We start from the raw sequence: 19288 nt of genomic DNA on the forward strand, positions 1-19288 counted from the left end.
AGAAGAGTTAGACAAAAATGTCCGCCTCTAATGTTAAAAGTTGTTAGAGACATATGCCAAGAGACCTGCAACAAAGTATCTGCAACAGATAGATTATTCAATATATTGATCCAGGGAAGTGTGACACACTTCTCGGTTTTTAAAATAATGTTAAAAAACTGTGTTATTTTCCGTTTGCTTCTCAGTCGTGCACATTTGATGTTGGTTGGACAAAAAAGAAAATAAAATACAGAGAGATTTGTGGTTATAATGTGACCAAATATTAAAAAGTTAAATATTTTTGCAATGCATTTTATAAACACATGCTATTATTAGCAAGACAAGAAACAGGAGAGGTCAGACTATAGAGAAAGTGGCTAAAAGTTCAAACAAAGACAATAGTGTGGGATGATGTGGTGTCATCAGCCCCTTTCCCATTGCCTGTACAAAGCCTCTGGCTTTGGAAAGCCCAGGTCGCGTTTCGATACAAATTTACCGGGATAATTTCATTTTCTCTGGGCTTTACTTTCACGGGTAAATGGCCCTGTTCTGGTGATGGTCTATTCAGCTTCCCTGGGATTTGTTAAAGGGGCGGAGCTGTGTGCAGTTAGGCCTGGTACCAGCAGCTTCAGCAATGGCGGAGGCTACTATACAAATTAATCGTTTTTTATTAACAAAAAGTGGTTTTAAGATGTTTTTAAGCGAGAAAGTAGACAGTCAGTTAATCCAGGATGAGCCTTTTAAATGTTTTTTTCTGACGTAACAGGCTGGTCAGGCTGCTCAGCTACCCGGGCTTTTGGACTGGGATTTCCCCACTAACTGCTGCGTGATCTCAGCCGTACTTGTTATCCATTTGTGCCGGCTGAAAGCGTTAAAGGTGAATAATCACAAGTAACAGATCATAAAAATTTGTGATTTGTGAAGTTATTGTTGGCATTAATTATTACCTATTTCGCAACAGTTCTGTAAAGCAAATGTTTTAATGCTGTGCTGATGATCAGAGCACTTAAAATTTTTCATGAACATAAACAATACACATTTCCCTAAGACAGTCTTTTCATGTAAACCTACCTGAGTTGAGTATGAACTCCATCTACACCACCGGTTGAAAGTTTTACAATGCCTTTCTCATTTAATGGTTTTCTTTATGTTTATGACTATTCACATTGTATGTAGATTTCAATGAAGGCATGAAAACAGTGAATAAACACATATGCAGTTATGTAGCAAACAGAAAATTGCAAAATAACTTAAATACGTTATATTTTAGAATCCCTTAAAGTAGCCGCCCTTTGCTGTAAAGACTGAAATATTAACCTTCAGCCGTCTCTCAATGAACATCTGGAAAGTTCTTTCAAGACTTTTTGGAAAACCATGTCAGGTGACCACCTCATGAAGCTCTTGGAGAAAATGCCAAGAGAGCAAAGCAGTCATCAAAGCAAAGGGTGGCTATTTTGTAAAAATCGAAAATATAATGTTGTATAATATATTTATTATTATGTTATATGTTATATAATATATATGTTATTTTACACTTTTTGTTTACTACATAATTCCATGTGTGTTCATTCACGGGTTTGTTGTCTCTGGTAAGAGTCTACAATTTCAATAGTCATGAAAATAAAGGGACCCATTAACTAAGAAAGGCATTCTAAAACTTTTGACCGGCAGTCTATATTTTTAATTTTTCATAGTTTTATGCTGTCGGCTCTGCAGGTTTGGATGCAGAAGCTCTGCTCCATCCTCTACTCCACCGTCTAACAATCTTCTAATTTATATAAATAATTGCTTTTGATTAGACAGTTAAGGCATCAACCCCTGTAATTCTGGGCTAATTATCAACTTTTTATTCTAATTAATACATTTTTAATAAAAGCATGTTCTTTAGTTATGTGATATACATTTACCTGATGATAATAAAATAAAAATAAGTATGTACATCAGTGTTTAGTAGTTATTGTAAATGAATCATGCAGTTGTAAAGCAGCAACTCTGGCCAGATGCAGCTTGGTAAAACAATTATTGTAAAATGATTTAAACTTTTTCTGCTTATGGATCCAGTGGAAATTAAGGAATAATGGAAGGAGTTAATCAACTGTATAACTTGAAAGCTGCTCATCATCTATTATTTATCAGTTGACACACAAAAAAATATTTAACTTTTAAACGGAGTAAAGGAGAAATGCCATCTGCTGGAATGAAGGTGTATTGCAGTTTGTTTTTCACAACTTCCCCATACGTCATTAGGCTGATTTAAATAAATGGCCTGTGGGAAATTAAAAAAGAAAGTACGAGAATTTCCTGGGATTGTAAAACAAATCCTGGGGTTTTAAATCATGGGGCTTTCGGTGGAAAGGCGGCTATTAGTGAAATCTTTCACACTGAACATTGAAAGAAAGGTAACTTGCCTTTCTATTGTCAACGATTTTATGTCATCTACATAAAAGACTGCAACCTAAAAGAAAAACAGATCTGTCAATCATGTCCAAGAAAAAAAGAAGAAAACATAAAAAAAAATATTTACATTAAACTTTTCTTTAAAAACAACCTCAATACAGTAATGAGAGGGTTACACCACAAGGTGGCGCCAGAGCCCTGTTTACAGCGTCGTGACATTGTCGTGATCCCAGTTAGATAAAAGTTGGACGGAAATCACGTTATTTATAAAATTTGATAATTTAATTGTATATAAAGACAGTTTGGTTTTCTAAGCACCCACTTGAACTTTAAATATTCTCAATTTTTGTTTCTCTAATGTAAGTGGTACAAGTGGTAGCTACATTTAATATGACAGTTAAAAAAAATCATCCATCCATTTCCTATACCCGCTTTTTCCGTACAGGGTCGCGGGGGAGCTGGTGTCTATCTCCATCAGTCTACAGGCGAGAGGCGGGGTACACCCTGGACAAGTCGCTAGTCCGTCACATGGCAATCAACCATGCACATACCCATTTACATATAAGGTCAGTTTAGAAAGACCAATTAACCTAACATTTATGTTTTTGGACTGTGGGTTTAAACCGGAGTACCAGGCGAGAACCCACACGTGCACGGGGAGAACATGTAAACTCCATGCAGAAAGACCCCAGTACGGAAGTCAAACACAGGATGCTGGAAGACAACAATGCTACCAAATGCGCCACCGTGCAGCCCCTTAAAAGAATCAGCACCTAGAAAAAACAGGAATCATAAAATATTTTTTCTATTTTTATGTCATTACAATGACAATATATATATATATATTTTTTTCCCGTAATGTCTTGGCCCCAGAGGTGTTTCAGTTTTCAGGGGAGTTTTGATCTGCAGGTTTGTTGTCTAACCGAACCTTTAAAAAACAATCCTGTGATAAAAGTGTCAGAAAAATGTCATAATATTTTTTTGTATATCGATATTTTATTCATAAAGTCAGTAACACAAACTATTTTTAAATGGAAAGAACAACCTATTTCTTAAATGAAAAGCTTCTAAAGCAAATTAGTTAATACATTTCAGCTTCAGATTTGGTATTAGATTGAATAATTTCAATTTAATGAATTTATCTGCAAACAGTTTCCATACTTTCTTTCTGTGTGAATTCTTATGTGTTGATTAAAACCCGAAACCTTTACTTTGTTGACTTTTTAATTGTTGTAAACAGGCGATATCTAAATAAGCTGAACTGAACTGAAACGGCGATGAAGCTGCATTACTTGATGAGGTCTCAGCTTCATGGCAGGTAGGAACGCTGTTCGGGAAAGGTGCGTTCTTCTTTTCCTTGAACCAGATTTATAAATCACACTAACAGCCACACAGCAAAGAAACGTTGATGTATTCATTAGTTTAACCTCAAAATGTCTGAGGTGAAGATCAGATAACAGGAGCCATACGTGGCCTTTAGTTGCTTTTGAAAGGAAATTCTTCTGGTCAGCCTGAGGCGGTGTCAATGGGGGAGGAATTACCTCACCCAAAAAACTCATTTTTTTCCATGTTTTTCTTTTAAACCTCAACTTTTAAATCATTTTTATGCAATTTAATATATCGAAACTGATTTTAAAAGATCAGCTTTAACTTTGAAATCTTATTTGTTGAAGCCAGCACATTCATTATACCGCGCTTCAAAACGATGATTTTATTTCATGGCTTTTCTTCGTTTCTCACTTTAAAAACTCTTTATTTCACACACCAAAGAAGAAAATATCTACAAGATTCCCTGAATGAGTTAGGTTTGATTTGCCCCACTCAGGTGTATATGTTACACTAGCGCATGCGCACTGCACAATAATCAGGTGAAGTAAAACTCCATGGTTTCAGTCAGTCGCTGAGGGATTGCCGTGACTGGAGCCTTGCAGATGTCCGTGCTGGAGATGATAGACTGGAGGGTGAGTTTGAGTGTGGTTGGGTTTATTTCAGTCAAACTAAACTAAATTAAACTAAACAAAACAAAACTACTGAAGCTTTCTGTAGTTTGGTTTCCCTCTTTTAAAAAACAAACATTTCTCAGGCTATTTCCGCTCCAGATTTATCTTCATTTTATTTGTATTATTCAAAACAATCAATTCATACCCAGAGCAAATGGTCAATTGAAGGTCTACAATACTTTCAAGGCCGTGTTAAGGTTTGGCTGTTTACCCTTATATAGGATGTCTACATGTAATATTTCTATTATAGTGGGCTACGTTTGGGTGCAACTTGTTCGTTGGCGTTCAAAGTCTAAGCCTATAATCAGTCTTTAATATTTTCCACTTTCTCAATATGTGTTTTCCATTTTATAACTAAGAACCAAATCAAACCAATCACTTGGCAGAACTGGCTCATTGACTTGTGTGAACAGATGCAGTATGTTTTTACACCTGACGTTAAAATGAGTCAGATATCACTGTCATCAGCATGACAAGCTGCGCTTTTCAGATTGTTCACAGAATTATACAGTCCGACCAAGCGTCACTAACTTTTCTCATCAGGCCTGCTATTTAACCAAGGCGTATTTCACTTCTGCTTGGTATCACAACAAGCTAAGAAGCAACACGCTAAAAAAGAAGAGGATAATCCTCTGTCGTCCACGTCCCGTGGTTCACGTACGAAAGCGAGAATTACAGCTTGGGTGGATGGACGCCACAGATTGTTTCCATAAAAGACAAAAGGCTGTCCATTGTATGCTTACATGTTGAATGACACTAAATTAAGCAACAAAACACCCCTGACTAAAGTAAGGGAAACTGATATATAAAACTGTCAAAATAAAACTTAAGTTGCTTATTAACCAATGAAAATCACTGTAATTAAAAACAAAAAACAAAGAGATTTCCTCTGAAATGCAAATGAGGTTACGAAAGAGCTTCATTGTTGGAATTCTTTGAGTTTGAAAAGGTTTTGGTTTGTTTTTTGAGAGAGAGAGATAGAGAAAGAGAGGGGGAAAACGACTCTGTTACACGTTGGGGCTTATTGTGGTTTAAAACTAGCACTTAACGACCACAGAGAAACACTATAACATTAAAATTTCATTGGCCTGTTTGAAGACTTCTCATGCGTTTAAACTGCGGGGACTTGTATAATCCAAAGAGAACAATTAAAACAAAATTGCGAGAAAAACAAATTTCGCATTAGGTAAATATTGTAATTTTTAGGATATAAAACCAGTAAAGAAGAGCAAAATGTCTACTACTTTCTGTTCTAATAATAGGTATAAAATTTTGGAAATATGATTTGTTGCTGGGGCAGAAAGAGAAAAAGGTTAAACGAGTCGACCTAGGATGTCTCAATTTTTATCCAAAACAACATCTAATCGAGGAAGCAGTAAAGAATTCTGAAATTATAATATAATATAATATAATTATTTCACATGTGCTTAAAATTAAAATAACAAATACTTTATGGTCGTCTTACAATATTCGTTAAAGCAGATTTTGTAAAATGGGCTAAATAATAATAATAATAATAATAATAATAAACAACCTGATGTATATATATATATATCCCTCAATAAGTTCCAATAACTGTTAACCATCAGAGCGGCGCTTTTAATTCCCCTTGTGTTGCTTTCCGCAGTTATCAGCCTAGGCATAAAATTAAATTAGCTTTTTGCAATTTTTTTTCAAGTAGGAAACTTGTTCATCAACAACTAAAATAAGCTGTTTTATTAATGATCAAGGAATTTATTTCACAGCGATCTATACTGGTCCCAGTTTACAGGGACTGTAATCCAGAACATCTGGTTGTCTTTCAAAAACACAAGCCCTTTGGTTCGGAAACCCCTCGGGTTTGAAGTGAAAGCCCCGAGCAGAGGAAACCTATTAGTTTTGTGGTAACAGGCCGTGTCCATTGCAGCGCACAAAAAGTGATTTAGAAGTTTGGAAGATGGGTTTTAATTTTTGACACCGCACACAGACGGCTGCACAGACGGACATAATTCTGATTGGACCATCCTCCCGCCAATCAGAAATATTTTTCTTCTAACTTGCCATCGGAATCCTAGGACAGGGTGACGCCCACTCACAATGGCTGCGCAGATATAACACTGAGCTCTTTTTTTTTTTTGGACCAATAAGATTGAACATCTCTGCTTCGTCCAAAAGAGGGAGTCAAGTTTGTTATGCAGCAGTTTTGCTCACTTTCACAACCAACAAAACCCCAGAGCGCATTGAACGAAGAGAGAAAGGGGGGTGGGGGGGATGAGAAATATTGCTTGACAGCGACTGTTTCCTCTCACAGTGGCTACGGAGACTCGTAGGCTCATAGCTTTTCTGCTGCGGGAGCGTCAGTCCGTGGGTCACTTAGCCCTTGAGCCCTCACCTTGCAACGTTGCCGTCTGTTTGCTGCAGCAGAAGAACAATCGGGTTCATGATCTCCAGGAAGTTCCCATTTTTCCCACACCTGGATTAACCCAAGGCGACGTTTTCTTCTTCTTCTTCTTGTTTTCTTGTTAATTTTCGCACCGAAGACAAGGAAAATGTTGTGGAAACTAGCTGAAAACGTAAAATATGAAGATGACTGTGAGGTGAGTTTTAATAATATGCCATTGTTTGAATAAACTTGAAGTGAAGAGAGGAAAAGTTTGGTTTTCAGATACAGGAATTATTACGCGGGCTGGTGTTTACTTCCATGTGCGAACAGAAAAAAGAAAGGACAAAAAGCCCTATAATGTTAACATACAAGGATGTATGTTTGGAGAATAACGCTGGGTAAAAATTACCAAAAGAATTTACAACTTTAAAATATTGTTGTACGCAAAAAAATAAAATAAAATCTGAAGAAAACTTTAAGAATAATTTTAAACTAATAATAATTAAGAAGTAGATGTATGAATTAAAATATTATATTATTAGGGTCAATGTTTAATAAAAAAAATATGCCTTTATTTAACCCAGTAAAGAATTTTATATTTCCAGTCATAATGTGCTAAAGACTGGTAGATATTTTTATTAGACATTATACAACATATAAGGTGCTTAACACCTATAATTCCCTTAAGCGATAAATATCACCACGTGTAATTGCCATCTCTCTCAGCTGCATTGTCTCTTCCGTCTTCCAGGAAAGGCATGACGGCAACAGCAACGGGAACCCCCGGCTGCCTCACCTGCCAGCAGTCAGTCAGCACCTCTACAGCCCGTCCCCTGCCCTCTCACACTCGGCAGGTTCAGACTTCCAGCCCCCATACTTTCCACCTCCGTACCAGCCTATCTCCTACCCCCAGTCCTCCGACCCTTACTCCCATCTCGGCGACCCCTTTAATATTAACTCCATACACCAATCGCCTTCGTCGAACCAGCAGCAGCCGTCATGGCCCGGCAGGCAGGGCCAGGACGGACTCGGGAGGAGCGGTCTGGCAAGTCAAATGTTGGGCCTGGAAGGAGGCTCGTCCGGGGTGAGAAGGGAAGGGTTTCGGCGGCCGGAGCTGCTGCCCCCGCACAGTCTCGACTCTTCAGTTATTGGTGATAATATGGGGATTCATGACATGGGCCCAGGACTGGAAGACGTTCAGGTAAGAGAATGCAACTAATGTAATGATATGAGGTGTGCATCGGAGTTTATGTACATGAGAGAACTAGACTCTTACATCCATTTGCATTTTTAAAAACATTGTGGGGTATTCTAAGGAATTAAAATGTCAATGATTGATAATTGCCAGAATTTGAATTTTTAAGTAATTTTCCTACTTTCTATATTTACCATAATATCACAGATTATATCTGTTTTCTTGATATTTTTTACCCAATTAGTATAAAACAGAAGGCATATTGTGGAGATTTGATGATACGAGTGAAACCTCCTACAAATTCATCTAAGCTTGATCATTTATGTTGCATCAATAACATATGCTTATATACTTCTTCTCTGTTTTTTTGCTCAGCACGTAGATGACCACAGTATTATTATGACAGATCAGACAGTCATCAAAAAAGGTAAGTTTTCCCAATTTGTTTATTGTTAGAATGAAAAGAGAAAGAGAAAAAGCAGCCGTCCTGTTTGAGAATGCTGCCTGGGGTACATTTTCCTTTGTAGTCTTTATACAGCCAGTGCAGTAATTACTAACAGGAACTGGAAATTTACAGCAAATACTGTGTTTTTTCACTCTATATTCCAAAAAACACCATGCTTCAAATGGCATGTCAGGGCACTGAGTGCACAGAAAGAGGCTGCTATTTATCTTTTATTTGCACTACCCCTGTGTACAATGATAATCCACATATGGCCATGAGATGCACTTTTCTAAGCTCGACATGATCCTCCACCTATTCTGTTAGTGAAGGTGCTTGAATGGATTCATCAGTGGGAAAGGAGCTGATCCCTGCTTTCAAATTCGGCAGGCGGTTGCTGACATGAAGGGAAAATTGAGCAATCTGGCAACCTGGCAGTGTTGAGTAAGGAAGAGAGAAGGAAGGGTTTGAATCATCTTCAGGCCCTCTTAAGTTTGAAACGGCAGCCCTTTTCTGATCACGTTTACGGGAATTTAGGAGGTCTTAGATCTTGTGTTTGGCTCTCTGCAAGACCAGCTTCTGGTTGGGTGTGGTGTTTGGCTTGCATGTGAAGGACAGTTTGGTAATTTGTTGGGGCATGAATTATGTTTTGAACCTCATGCTACTTTGACATCAAAGCTCAAGAAAATATAGATAGATAGATAGATAGATAGATAGATAGATAGATAGATAGATAGATAGATAGATAGATAGATAGATAGATAGATAGATAGATAGATAGATAGATAGATAGATAGATAGATAGATAGATAGATAGATAGATAGATAGATAGCACAATTGCAAGCAGAAAGCTATTTGTGCAGTAGAGTGAAGCAACCCGTCTCCTTGATATAGTAATCAGTGATGGCTCATTATCTTGTTCCCATGCTGAAGACCACGCTATGGGCAATCCAGGTTTTCCCATATGTAAACAATGGCATGTCATTCCCAGGCATGTGCTCCAGAGGAGAAGTGAAACACCCATGTGACTCTTTGATTTCTGTCTCAGTATTAGGACTACGAGGTGGCAGGAACCTTGATCGCATACAGAGGACTTATTATCAGGGGGGCTTTCTTGCCGGTGAGGATGAAGATAGTTGTATTTTGTATTGTAGTGTGCTGTATTGTTTTTGTTTGTCTGAAGACTGTGAGTCTTTTTGTGTATGATTAAAATGAATCTTTTTTAAATGTAATCTAAAATAAAGTTTTAAATATTCTAGAAGAGAGCAGAGTAAGCATAGTAAGTGCTTAGATGAGGGTCAGCTTGTTTGTGCTTACCTGTTTGTGGATGGTGTTTAAAATGAGGGCTAGTCTTCAGGCATCCAGTGCTTCAAGAACTATGCAATATTTCAAAAGGTTCAAGAAGATGTTTCTTGTAAATAGTCATTCACCAAAGGCTGGTTTCCTTGGAACTGCACAGTTATACACACACGCACACACACACACACACACACACACACACACATGCACACGCACACGCACACACACACACACACACACACACATGCACACGCACACACACACACACACACACACACACACACACACACACACACTCACACACACACACAAATAGATTCTTGTGATTACATGCAAAAAAAAAGAAAACAGACATTCACAGAAGGATTTAGAGCTTACGTACATACTCTCGAAAAGGGCATATGCAAACAATCACTGTTGCTCAACCACAATCCTTTTTTTTCTCGATATTTAATGTAGGTTTTTCCTTTTTTCTCTAGGTCCTGTTACACTACCCAAAGGCAACACGCTAGGCCTTCCCTTCCAGAAAGAGTCACTGCTGGGCATGGTATCCAACCCCACAGAAGTGTTCTGCTCTGTACCAGGCCGCCTTTCCTTGCTGAGCTCCACATCCAAGTACAAGGTTACCGTGGCTGAAGTCCAGAGACGTTTGTCACCCCCGGAGTGCTTGAACGCATCGCTCCTGGGAGGAGTTTTACGCAGGTCAGGGCTCAGAATCATTCAGCGTGACAGCTTGACTGGTTTGAATATAAAATGTTGACATTATATGTCTTCTGTAAACTGTTATAATAGCTTTTGCTATAAATGTTAATAACATCATGGAGCAATAGATGTAGCTTAAAGCTCAGTGGCTCATGGAAAAGACTTGTTTTTTAAACAAGTTTTGCATGGTTCATTGGATTCTTTGTGTTGTCTGCAGTTTTAGTTCAGTGCATAGTGCGGTGCAGCGTTGAAGATGTATTACATTAGCACTTGTAATGATAATCTTAATAGATTTATCTGTGCTATAGGAGTTGACCTTATGGCACATATGTTACTGTGCCAGTCTGCTAAGGGACTGGGGGTTGCCATTGTGCTTAACACCCCTGATCAGAGCATTTTTTTTGTCAAAATGCACATTTTCCACTTCCCATGTCCTTTTGTTAAAGCTGACATACACGCACATACACAAACACAGCCCGTTTTAAGTAGGTCATATAGCTAAGGGAGGGGGAATGTTATTACAGAGACCGGGTGGAGGGTCGATATGATGGGGTAGGGGGCACTTAGTCACACATGCTCCCCTAAAGATCTCTCACTCGCCATGCAGAGGGAGAGCTTGCCGGCCTGGTCATGCAGAAAACTGACTGCCATGGCAACTTAGGTGTTTGAAAGCTTCTACAAATGCATGAATGATGTATCTGTTCTGTTTTGGTAAGCTGATTCATCAGTTGTTTTAGTGTCTTTGTAAGTTTGGAGAAGCAGCTTTTATGTACTTAATATTAATACATACTGAATGAGACTTCTTTAAGGAATGCATATGAGGCCTTTTCTAACTGTTTTTCTATAATATTCCTACACTAGTACACTATTAAACACTAACTCTTTTCTTGTAATGCACATGTAAAACTTTCTCAAAATGTAATCCCCAAAACTGACATAATAGTAGATACTAGCAAATACTACATAAACATACCATATGGTGAGATTTTTTCTCAAAATTTTAACAGTGTGCAATAAAAATTATCCTATAGTATGTGGCTGCTTTCATTGTCATAGACTCAATTCATTTTGGTGTCATCCTGCAGAGCCAAGTCAAAAAACGGAGGTCGTTCTCTGAGAGAGAAGCTGGATAAAATTGGGCTTAACCTGCCTGCAGGAAGAAGGAAGGCGGCCAATGTCACTCTACTTACCTCACTTGTGGAAGGTATGATATGTCACTCAGTAGCACATTGCACTTTCCTGGCTACAACTGACACTTGCACTGATTGGAATGATTCTGAAATAGCGTGGGAATGTACATGTGTCAGTCTCCTAAGCAGACTATGCTTTTAGTAGTAATCTCAAACTGGATGTTAATCAGCATTGTTCTTGAGGAAGGTGTTCTTACAGTAGGTCCAGATTATATAACCATTTACATGGATGATTAACTTCTGCAGTTGGCTAAAATAGGAGCAGAAGAAAGGATTTGCAAATGTCAATTTTTTACTTTTGTTTTGAGCCAATAAAAACATGGCCATAGGGCATTTAGGCACGGTTCTCTAAACTGTTTTACAGATAGCAACCTGGTTCCACCAAAAACGAAAGGGCTGGCAGACAAGTAAAAGAAACAAACATCTTTCAGAAATAGATCCTCCTCTGTACTGTGCTGAAAGAGTAATATCTATTTAAAAAAATGTTGTTTCTGTTTATTAAGAAGTAATTTTTCTGTTTTCAAATTCCCAAACAAGTCAACACCCATCTTTAATTACACCCTCTGATTATTTATTCTTTCGTATTTTTGTAAAGTAAACCAGCCAAAACCTTTACAGACCCAGGCATAGTAATCAAGATTCCCCTTTGTGGTTTGACCTAATGGCAAGATAAATACTTGTCACCTTGTACATGCCAGATGTACCTTAATAGAGTTATACTTTCATGTGATTACAATATCACTTTCATATCGTCTACCTGCCGCTGGCTGAATCGAGGTATTTTTTCCTCTCTAAATCCCCACTCATTTTTACAAATGGGCTAATGATTCTGTGCAGGAAACTGACTGGAGGCCTGTTTTATTTTGAGACCTTCAAAGCTGAATTAAGCCTTGTAATGTTCTGTTCGGCTCACCAGGACGGCCAGCTGACCTTAAAGCTTGTGCTTCTGAGTAGCTGCCTAAATCCTGTAGTTCTGTACAAACCTATCAATAAGCATAGCTTGAGGTGCCTCAGGCCCTTGGTGTTATCGTTTATCCAGATAAGCCTGTTATGACCATGCAAATCAAACCAACCTCAAGATGAAATGGGAGAATTTTTTCCATTTCTCTTTGCCAGTGATTTCATATTTTTATTATTCAAAATGAGCACAAAAAAACCCAAAAATTTAACTTTGGCAAATTCGTTTTTGACCCAAAAAATAGAATTTATCTCAATTTAATATTTTGTATTTTAAACAAAAATCTTTATGTTTGTAAGATTTTTCACTACTGTTTTCTTATGAAAAAATCTTATTACCAAAACAGGCATTGATTGAAGTAGAAGTGCAGTTCAGGACCATTGCAAGTAATATTTTAAAGTCTGTTACTTGTGGTTATATGCACTGTCTTAGTTTAGTTTAGCATCAAAAACAACTGAGATAGGTGTAAGAAAACGTTACTCATTTATAATGAGTAATGAGTAATTTATAATATTTATAGGCCTTTTATTTATTTTGAGCTCAGAGCAGAGGAGCTGCTGTTGTCACTTCCACCAGGTTTAGGGTTCAACATCATAATAACTGCCGTTGTTGTGGTAGAAAGGTGTGGAGCAGTTAGAAGCAACTATGTTCATTTCTTGCAGCTCTTTAAACAGTAGAATTAACCATTCCGTGTGTGGAAGCATATGCAGTGATTTTAGGGTAGGTTGTAAGAATTGGTCTGGGAGTATGAATGTTTTGAATCTTGTGGTTTTTGCTAACAGTATCTGATTTTTTTTCTGTTTCTACAGGTGAAGCAGTTCATTTAGCAAGAGACTTTGGTTACGTATGTGAAACTGAGTTTCCTGCAAAGGCAATAGCTGAATACTTGGGTAGGCCCCATGTGGAGCGCAACGAGGTCAACTCTCGCAAGAACATGCTCCTCGCTGCTAAGTAAGTATTTCTACTTTGTGGTTTGCATGATATTATTTGCACGCATTTATTCACTTACAGCAGAGTCAGGTTGAAACTTGTCTTTTTTATTTTTTCAAAGCCTGCTTTTGCTGTTATTTTGGCAGTATAGCATCGTCATTACTGAAACACCCGCAGTGTTATCTATTGGGTTAACTTATAGGTAAAGTGAATCATTGCATCCATCCTGACTGGTTTATCTCCCCTCAGGCAAATCTGCAAAGAATTTACTGACCTGCTCACACAGGACCGGTCACCGCTGGGAAACTCAAGGCCGGCTCCCATCTTGGAGCCTGGAATCCAGGGCTGTCTGACTCATTTCAGCCTCATCACTCATGGATTCGGTTCTCCGGCCATCTGTGCTGCAATGACGTCGCTCCAGAACTACCTTAACGAGGCGCTGAAACAAGTGGATAAGATGTACTTGAGTTCTGGCAGTGAAACTCAGGGATCATCTGAGAGCGGGAACAAGTCCACTGACAAAATGGACAAGCACAGGAAATGAGAGCTCAAAAGGAGAAAACATCAATTTCAGAATCTCAGAATAAACTTGTTCTGGCTGCTCTCTCCCTGTTTGGACTTTTTAAAACATCTTTAGTATTACCATTTTGAGAGATTATTTTGTATGTGGGTGTGTAAGTGTGCTTCCACTGTAAATGTTTTTTTCTACAAAACTCTGGCTTCGTCACAAATCAGTAAGGCTACAAGTCAGTAAGTATTGACACCAAATAGGGAATTCTTTGGACTCGTCTTTTTTGGGAGCTGCTTCTGTGACGGTTAAACATACCATTAAATAACAGCTATGCAGTTCCATAAAATTCCAACTATGCTACAATCTAAAGAATATTTTTTGAAGAAGAGGGGGGAAAGAAGTACATTCTGTTGTTTCCTATTGTGGACATCATTTCAAGATGGGTTGCAATGGGTGTGAATTCCTCCCAGCATCCCCCCTTCTCCTCTGTCTGGAGGCAAATCCACTGATTTCCTGTGTCTCCATGGACCTGCAAAGGACAATTTCTAAATGTTTTGTGTGTGTGTGTGTGTGGGGGGGGGGGAGATAGGAAAATACAATGTGTTGTCTTTGTTTTATCTTCTTCTTTTGTACAACCAGCCCTGAATGACTCCAGTGTTATTCTGCTTTGTTTAATGGGACACAGAGTCTTATGTTGAACGATAATTTTTCAGTCAGTGCTCACTCACAAACCAGAGAATTTAAAGGTACTGCAATACATGCCTTGTGAGTGTTTGTATGGGTTACAAGCATTGCCACAGTTCTGTTGTTACGGAGAACACCATATCTTTTTTTAAGCAAGGTGTTCTCCATCCTCAGTGTTTGAAAGCCTTAAGTTAACATCAGCTGACCAACATGCCCAGTTCCCAGTCCTATTACAGTGTATGCGTGTCATAAGAATGTGTGCAATTGTACATATTTCATTCTTTAAAAATGGCTTTAATTAGACATTATCTCAATGTCAAAACGTAGAATTTTATTCAGTTTGTTGTCCTGGAATGTAAATAATTTTTAATTTATGTTGTAATTTAATGGGTTTGTGTAAATAATAGCATCATTCAGGTGTATGGTTTATCTTTTTATCAGGATGTGTTAGAAACTTTCTTAAATAGGTTAGTTTTTTATCAAATAGAGGTTAGGAAGTGGGCATGATTTGCTTTTTTTAAAGATGTAAAAAAAAATGTTTCCAGGATCACATACAAATAAAACAATAAATCCTCAAGCTAGATCCAGGGTGCAAGTGATGTTACCCAGATCACAGAAACACACATTTCCTTTTTTATGGCCTAGTTTTTCAGCAGTATTTCACAGAAAATGGTTAGGTCATGTGTTGGAAGATTTCCTTGTTGATTCCTTGTTGACAGCAACAGAAAATTCCCCCTACTAAACTGATGGGAACAGTAGTCATCATTATTTGCTCTGTTAGCTTCACAAATAGGCTGTTTGGCTCAGTGAAGGCGCAGACCTCAACAGCGCATCATGTGATAGACAAAGATGTGTCACAGAGAACAAACAAATGGCTTATTAAATTTTTTTACTAAACTAATGGTTGATGATGATTTTATTACAAATATTCTTGCTTTCTTATGGTTCAGATAGTTGCGCTCTCATGTTAATCTGACTTAAAAAGTTACATTCAAAGAAGATGGCTCATCCTTAATAACTGCAATTTTTCATGGCCGGCCTAATCAAAATATATTGGTGTTAATTTTAAGATTATCTCAGAGAAGATAAGAAACATAGACAATAATGTACAGGTGCATCTCAGCAAATTAGAATATCATTGAAAAGTTTATTTATTTCAGTGAATCAATTAAAAAACTATTTGTTGTATATTATGTAGAGTCATTACAATATATATAAAGTATGTATGTTACGTTAGTTTTTATGATTACAACTCATAGCTAATGAAAATCCCAAATTCTGTTTCATAAAGTCATAATTATAATTATATTATTATTATAATATTATATAATAATATTATAATCATAATTATATTCTATAGGATGAAATATAATTTCATACGGAAATGCCATTCTAGTGAAAAATATATCCATGTATTGTGTAGTTTATGCACTTAATACATGGTCTGAGATCCTTATGCATGAATTACTATTAATAAATTACTCTTAAGCTGCAGTTATGATTGTTTCTTGTCCACCCTTATTCACTTTTTCCTTTTACTAGACATTCCATTAATATGTTTGTATACAGCACTTTGTGAACAGCCAGCTTCTTTAGCAAAGACTTATCATTGCTTTTTATAGTTTCTTATATAAGATGTAGACCATATCATACCATTGCTGCACTAAAAATCCTTTTTTTTAATTGGTCTTTTTCCATGACTAAAATCGAAATGTCCAAAAACTGGTCTTTGGGTTAAACTGACAGCCACAAGGATCTAAATTAACAGAAAAAGAATGATGCACCTGTAAAATTACATGAGCTCGAACGTTTCTGCATGAAGCAACATAAAGGTGTCCAATACTTTGGCCACGTATTGTAAAAAGGTTGCCGATGTTCAAAGGTTTCCTGAGCTACAGTTTTAGGATGCAGTATACATTCTGTCAAACGGGTATGGCTCCTCTTTCCTTTTTTACACCAGTGTTGTTTCAGTCTACTGCTGGAAGTTTCCCCATACTGCTGAGAGTACCTTTGATGTCTGTGAGAGACTGATGAAAAACTGTAGATAGGATTGCACAGAACACAAGGTTGCTTAATACTCACTCGCCCACCCAGTCCACACTGATTCATATGGTCTGTCTCTTTATGTGTTTTAAGAGCTTACTGATAGATTTCAGACCACTGCAGAATCTACACAGACTTCTAAAAATGGACCCCAACAGGTGCAGAACCTAAAAAAAGTCAATAAAAAATATTAAGACAGAACATATGCAATGTGCATATGTGTTTGTTTCTACTCCATTAACGATACTAATCCAGTATTGGCTATAAAAAAAGAATCAGCAAATAAATCAGACAGCTATTTTTAAGTGATGTCATGACGTCACAATAGTGGGGAGCAAGATTTTGTTAGGTAATTTAATCTACAATACTTATAAGCACTGCCATGGAGGTCAGTAGGAGAAACCAGTATTATACAAAAAAACAAGCTATGGGGTAAAGAGGGAGCAGTAGTTGAACTTTGCTGCAGATCCCTTGCAGTAAAACAAGTATCAGCCTCTCCCCTCAGAAACCAGTCTAACCAGACCTGTCAACCTGAACCCAGAGGCTCACAGCCCTCACGGTTGACTTTAACTACCTTCAGTTATTCATGTTATGTCGTATGCATGGACCTGAAAGTGTAGATAATTGCAGGGGGAGCAGATGATGCTGCAAGCTATAGGTTGGGGGAGAAAACTCAGGATTGTCTGAGTGTCTCTGATGATGGTCTGAAAGCAGTTGAGGCAACACTTCCCTAAGTCAGAAAGTCTGATTGAAGGCTATTCGCCTTCTTATTAGATTTCTAGCAGGCTGTCACTCATTCACAGCAGAAGGTTTTTGTTCTGACAGACACCCAAATTCCATTCACTTTCATCGTCTAATGTCTGCAGAGACAATCTTCTACCGGCACGTGTGAAGGATCAAAGCTGGTTAAAGCTGGTCAGAGGAGCAGTCAAGGTACACAGTCAAAAGAACTTTGCCAATTTTTTTATGCTTCATCCTCCTCCATGTGATTCCCAAAACTTTGGCAACATGGAAACTGGTCAAACACTTGACTCCCAACTGTGAGCAACAGTGAGTAATTCCCATATGACACACCTAACGTAGCTGGGAACAGGAAACAAGCGTCAACTTGTCGATCTCATTTGCAACCACTTTAAAGCCAAAAAAGAGGAACTCATAAACTTCTTTAATTAGAAATATAACTGACATGCTAAAGTAATCTTTACATTTCATTATGAGGCCTTGGGCTACGTGTCAACCCCAGATATACTGAACTGTAGCTGTAGTTCAAGTTAGCTCTGTCTGCCTGACCTTTTAAAGTAGGTCACGGCAAGTCACATGACGAAGCTCAAAGGACAGAAGATAAATGTGCCAAGATGGGAATAACTTGATGTCAAGTTTAATTTTTTTCAGTTTTATCAAATAATCCGTTGTTTCATTTGACTTTTTTTATGCTTTCAAATCTCCCCCAGAAAAGAAGATCTGTAAAAAGGGTTCTGTGTTAATGCCCCTTTTTTCTAACTTTTTGTGATTAATTTAAGGATTTAGCTCAAACGTTCCCAGATACTTAGCTGTTAACTTTTTTGTTCGGTCAACCACTTCCTTTCAACAAATATCTTTGAAATCTGTTGTACATTAAGGCTCGTTTGCAGTCAGACTAATCGCTTGCTTGCAGTTCCCAACCACCAAAACCACTTTATGAGTTAAACCATGGTCCCAACATCTCGAGTCATAAACGACAAGTCAGAAGGATGACGGTAGTAGATTCTTATCTGTAAATCGTAAGTCATATTAAGCTTGCTTCTGTTTCTGTGCAGATAGGAAGCAGATGGTGCTTTAACAATAAGAAAATGGATTGGGTTTTTTAATGTCGTTAAATCTGTCATTTTGGCTCTATTTAATAAGATCAAGAAATATGAGAGATCTAAGCAAATTTATTGGTGCAGACAAGATCTGAAATTTATTGCACCATGGTCAGTGATGGAAAGCACTGGGATTGCCTAGTTAAAAATGTTGCAGTTGTTAAAATTATTCACAAGAGTGTGGTTTTTGTACCTTGACATTATCTTTTCTGACTTTGCAGAATGTACCCTTGTAAAGTTTGTGGGCCCAAATTATTATTTTGTAAAATGTTTTTATTGTCATTGTCTTCTTGTGAACATCATACTTGCTGTAAATGATATACGTTTGTATTTATATGATTTAAAAAAATTAATAAATAAAAATCATCAGTGTGCCCAAAAACAAAAGATCACATTTTCATTCTCATTCATTCCTTTATGAACAAAAACGTTTTGGTCCTTAGTAATGATTTAGTGGTGAATTAAAGTCATTTTTTTTCATTAAAGTTTGAATTTAAAATATAAAATGCTGCAATACAGGGAAACATTGTATTATTATTTCTTTTTATAATTAATACCACAATAATTAAGTGATTATTTTGTAATTTAATTTAGCTATTTTGCTAAATAAAATCATTGTCAATTTCTGAGGGAGGCTCTAGAATTGCTGTTTGTCAAATATAACTTTTTTTATGAAGTACCAAAGAGACTTCTCAGGGTGGAATTAAGCCCTACATTGTTATAAAGTAGATTGCATATTAGTGGATTTGGACAA

At 37.4% G+C, this 19288-nt stretch overlaps 1 protein-coding gene across 4 annotated transcripts; it reads left to right on the top strand.

Moving 5' to 3' along the window:
* Positions 1–4280: 4280 nt before the first annotated feature.
* On the top strand, positions 4281–15227 carry tfap2c (transcription factor AP-2 gamma (activating enhancer binding protein 2 gamma)). 4 transcript variants are annotated; one of them, XM_047348778.1, is made up of 8 exons: positions 4281–4337; positions 7490–7939; positions 8309–8360; positions 9425–9496; positions 10155–10377; positions 11463–11581; positions 13335–13476; positions 13705–15227. In XM_047348778.1, exons 1-8 carry the CDS (start codon positions 4308–4310, stop codon positions 13997–13999), a joined length of 1383 nt encoding a protein of 460 aa, XP_047204734.1. In that variant the 5' UTR covers positions 4281–4307; the 3' UTR covers positions 14000–15227. The 4 variants fall into 4 exon arrangements, with proteins under 4 accessions (XP_047204734.1, XP_047204736.1, XP_047204733.1 ...); XM_047348777.1 differs by lacking the exon at positions 4281–4337 and adding an exon at positions 6411–6952; XM_047348780.1 differs by lacking the exon at positions 9425–9496.
* The last annotated feature ends 4061 nt before the right edge of the window (positions 15228–19288 follow it).

The sequence above is a fragment of the Girardinichthys multiradiatus genome, chromosome 20 (genome assembly GCF_021462225.1).
Source record: "Girardinichthys multiradiatus isolate DD_20200921_A chromosome 20, DD_fGirMul_XY1, whole genome shotgun sequence".
NCBI classification, from domain to species: domain Eukaryota; kingdom Metazoa; phylum Chordata; class Actinopteri; order Cyprinodontiformes; family Goodeidae; genus Girardinichthys; species Girardinichthys multiradiatus.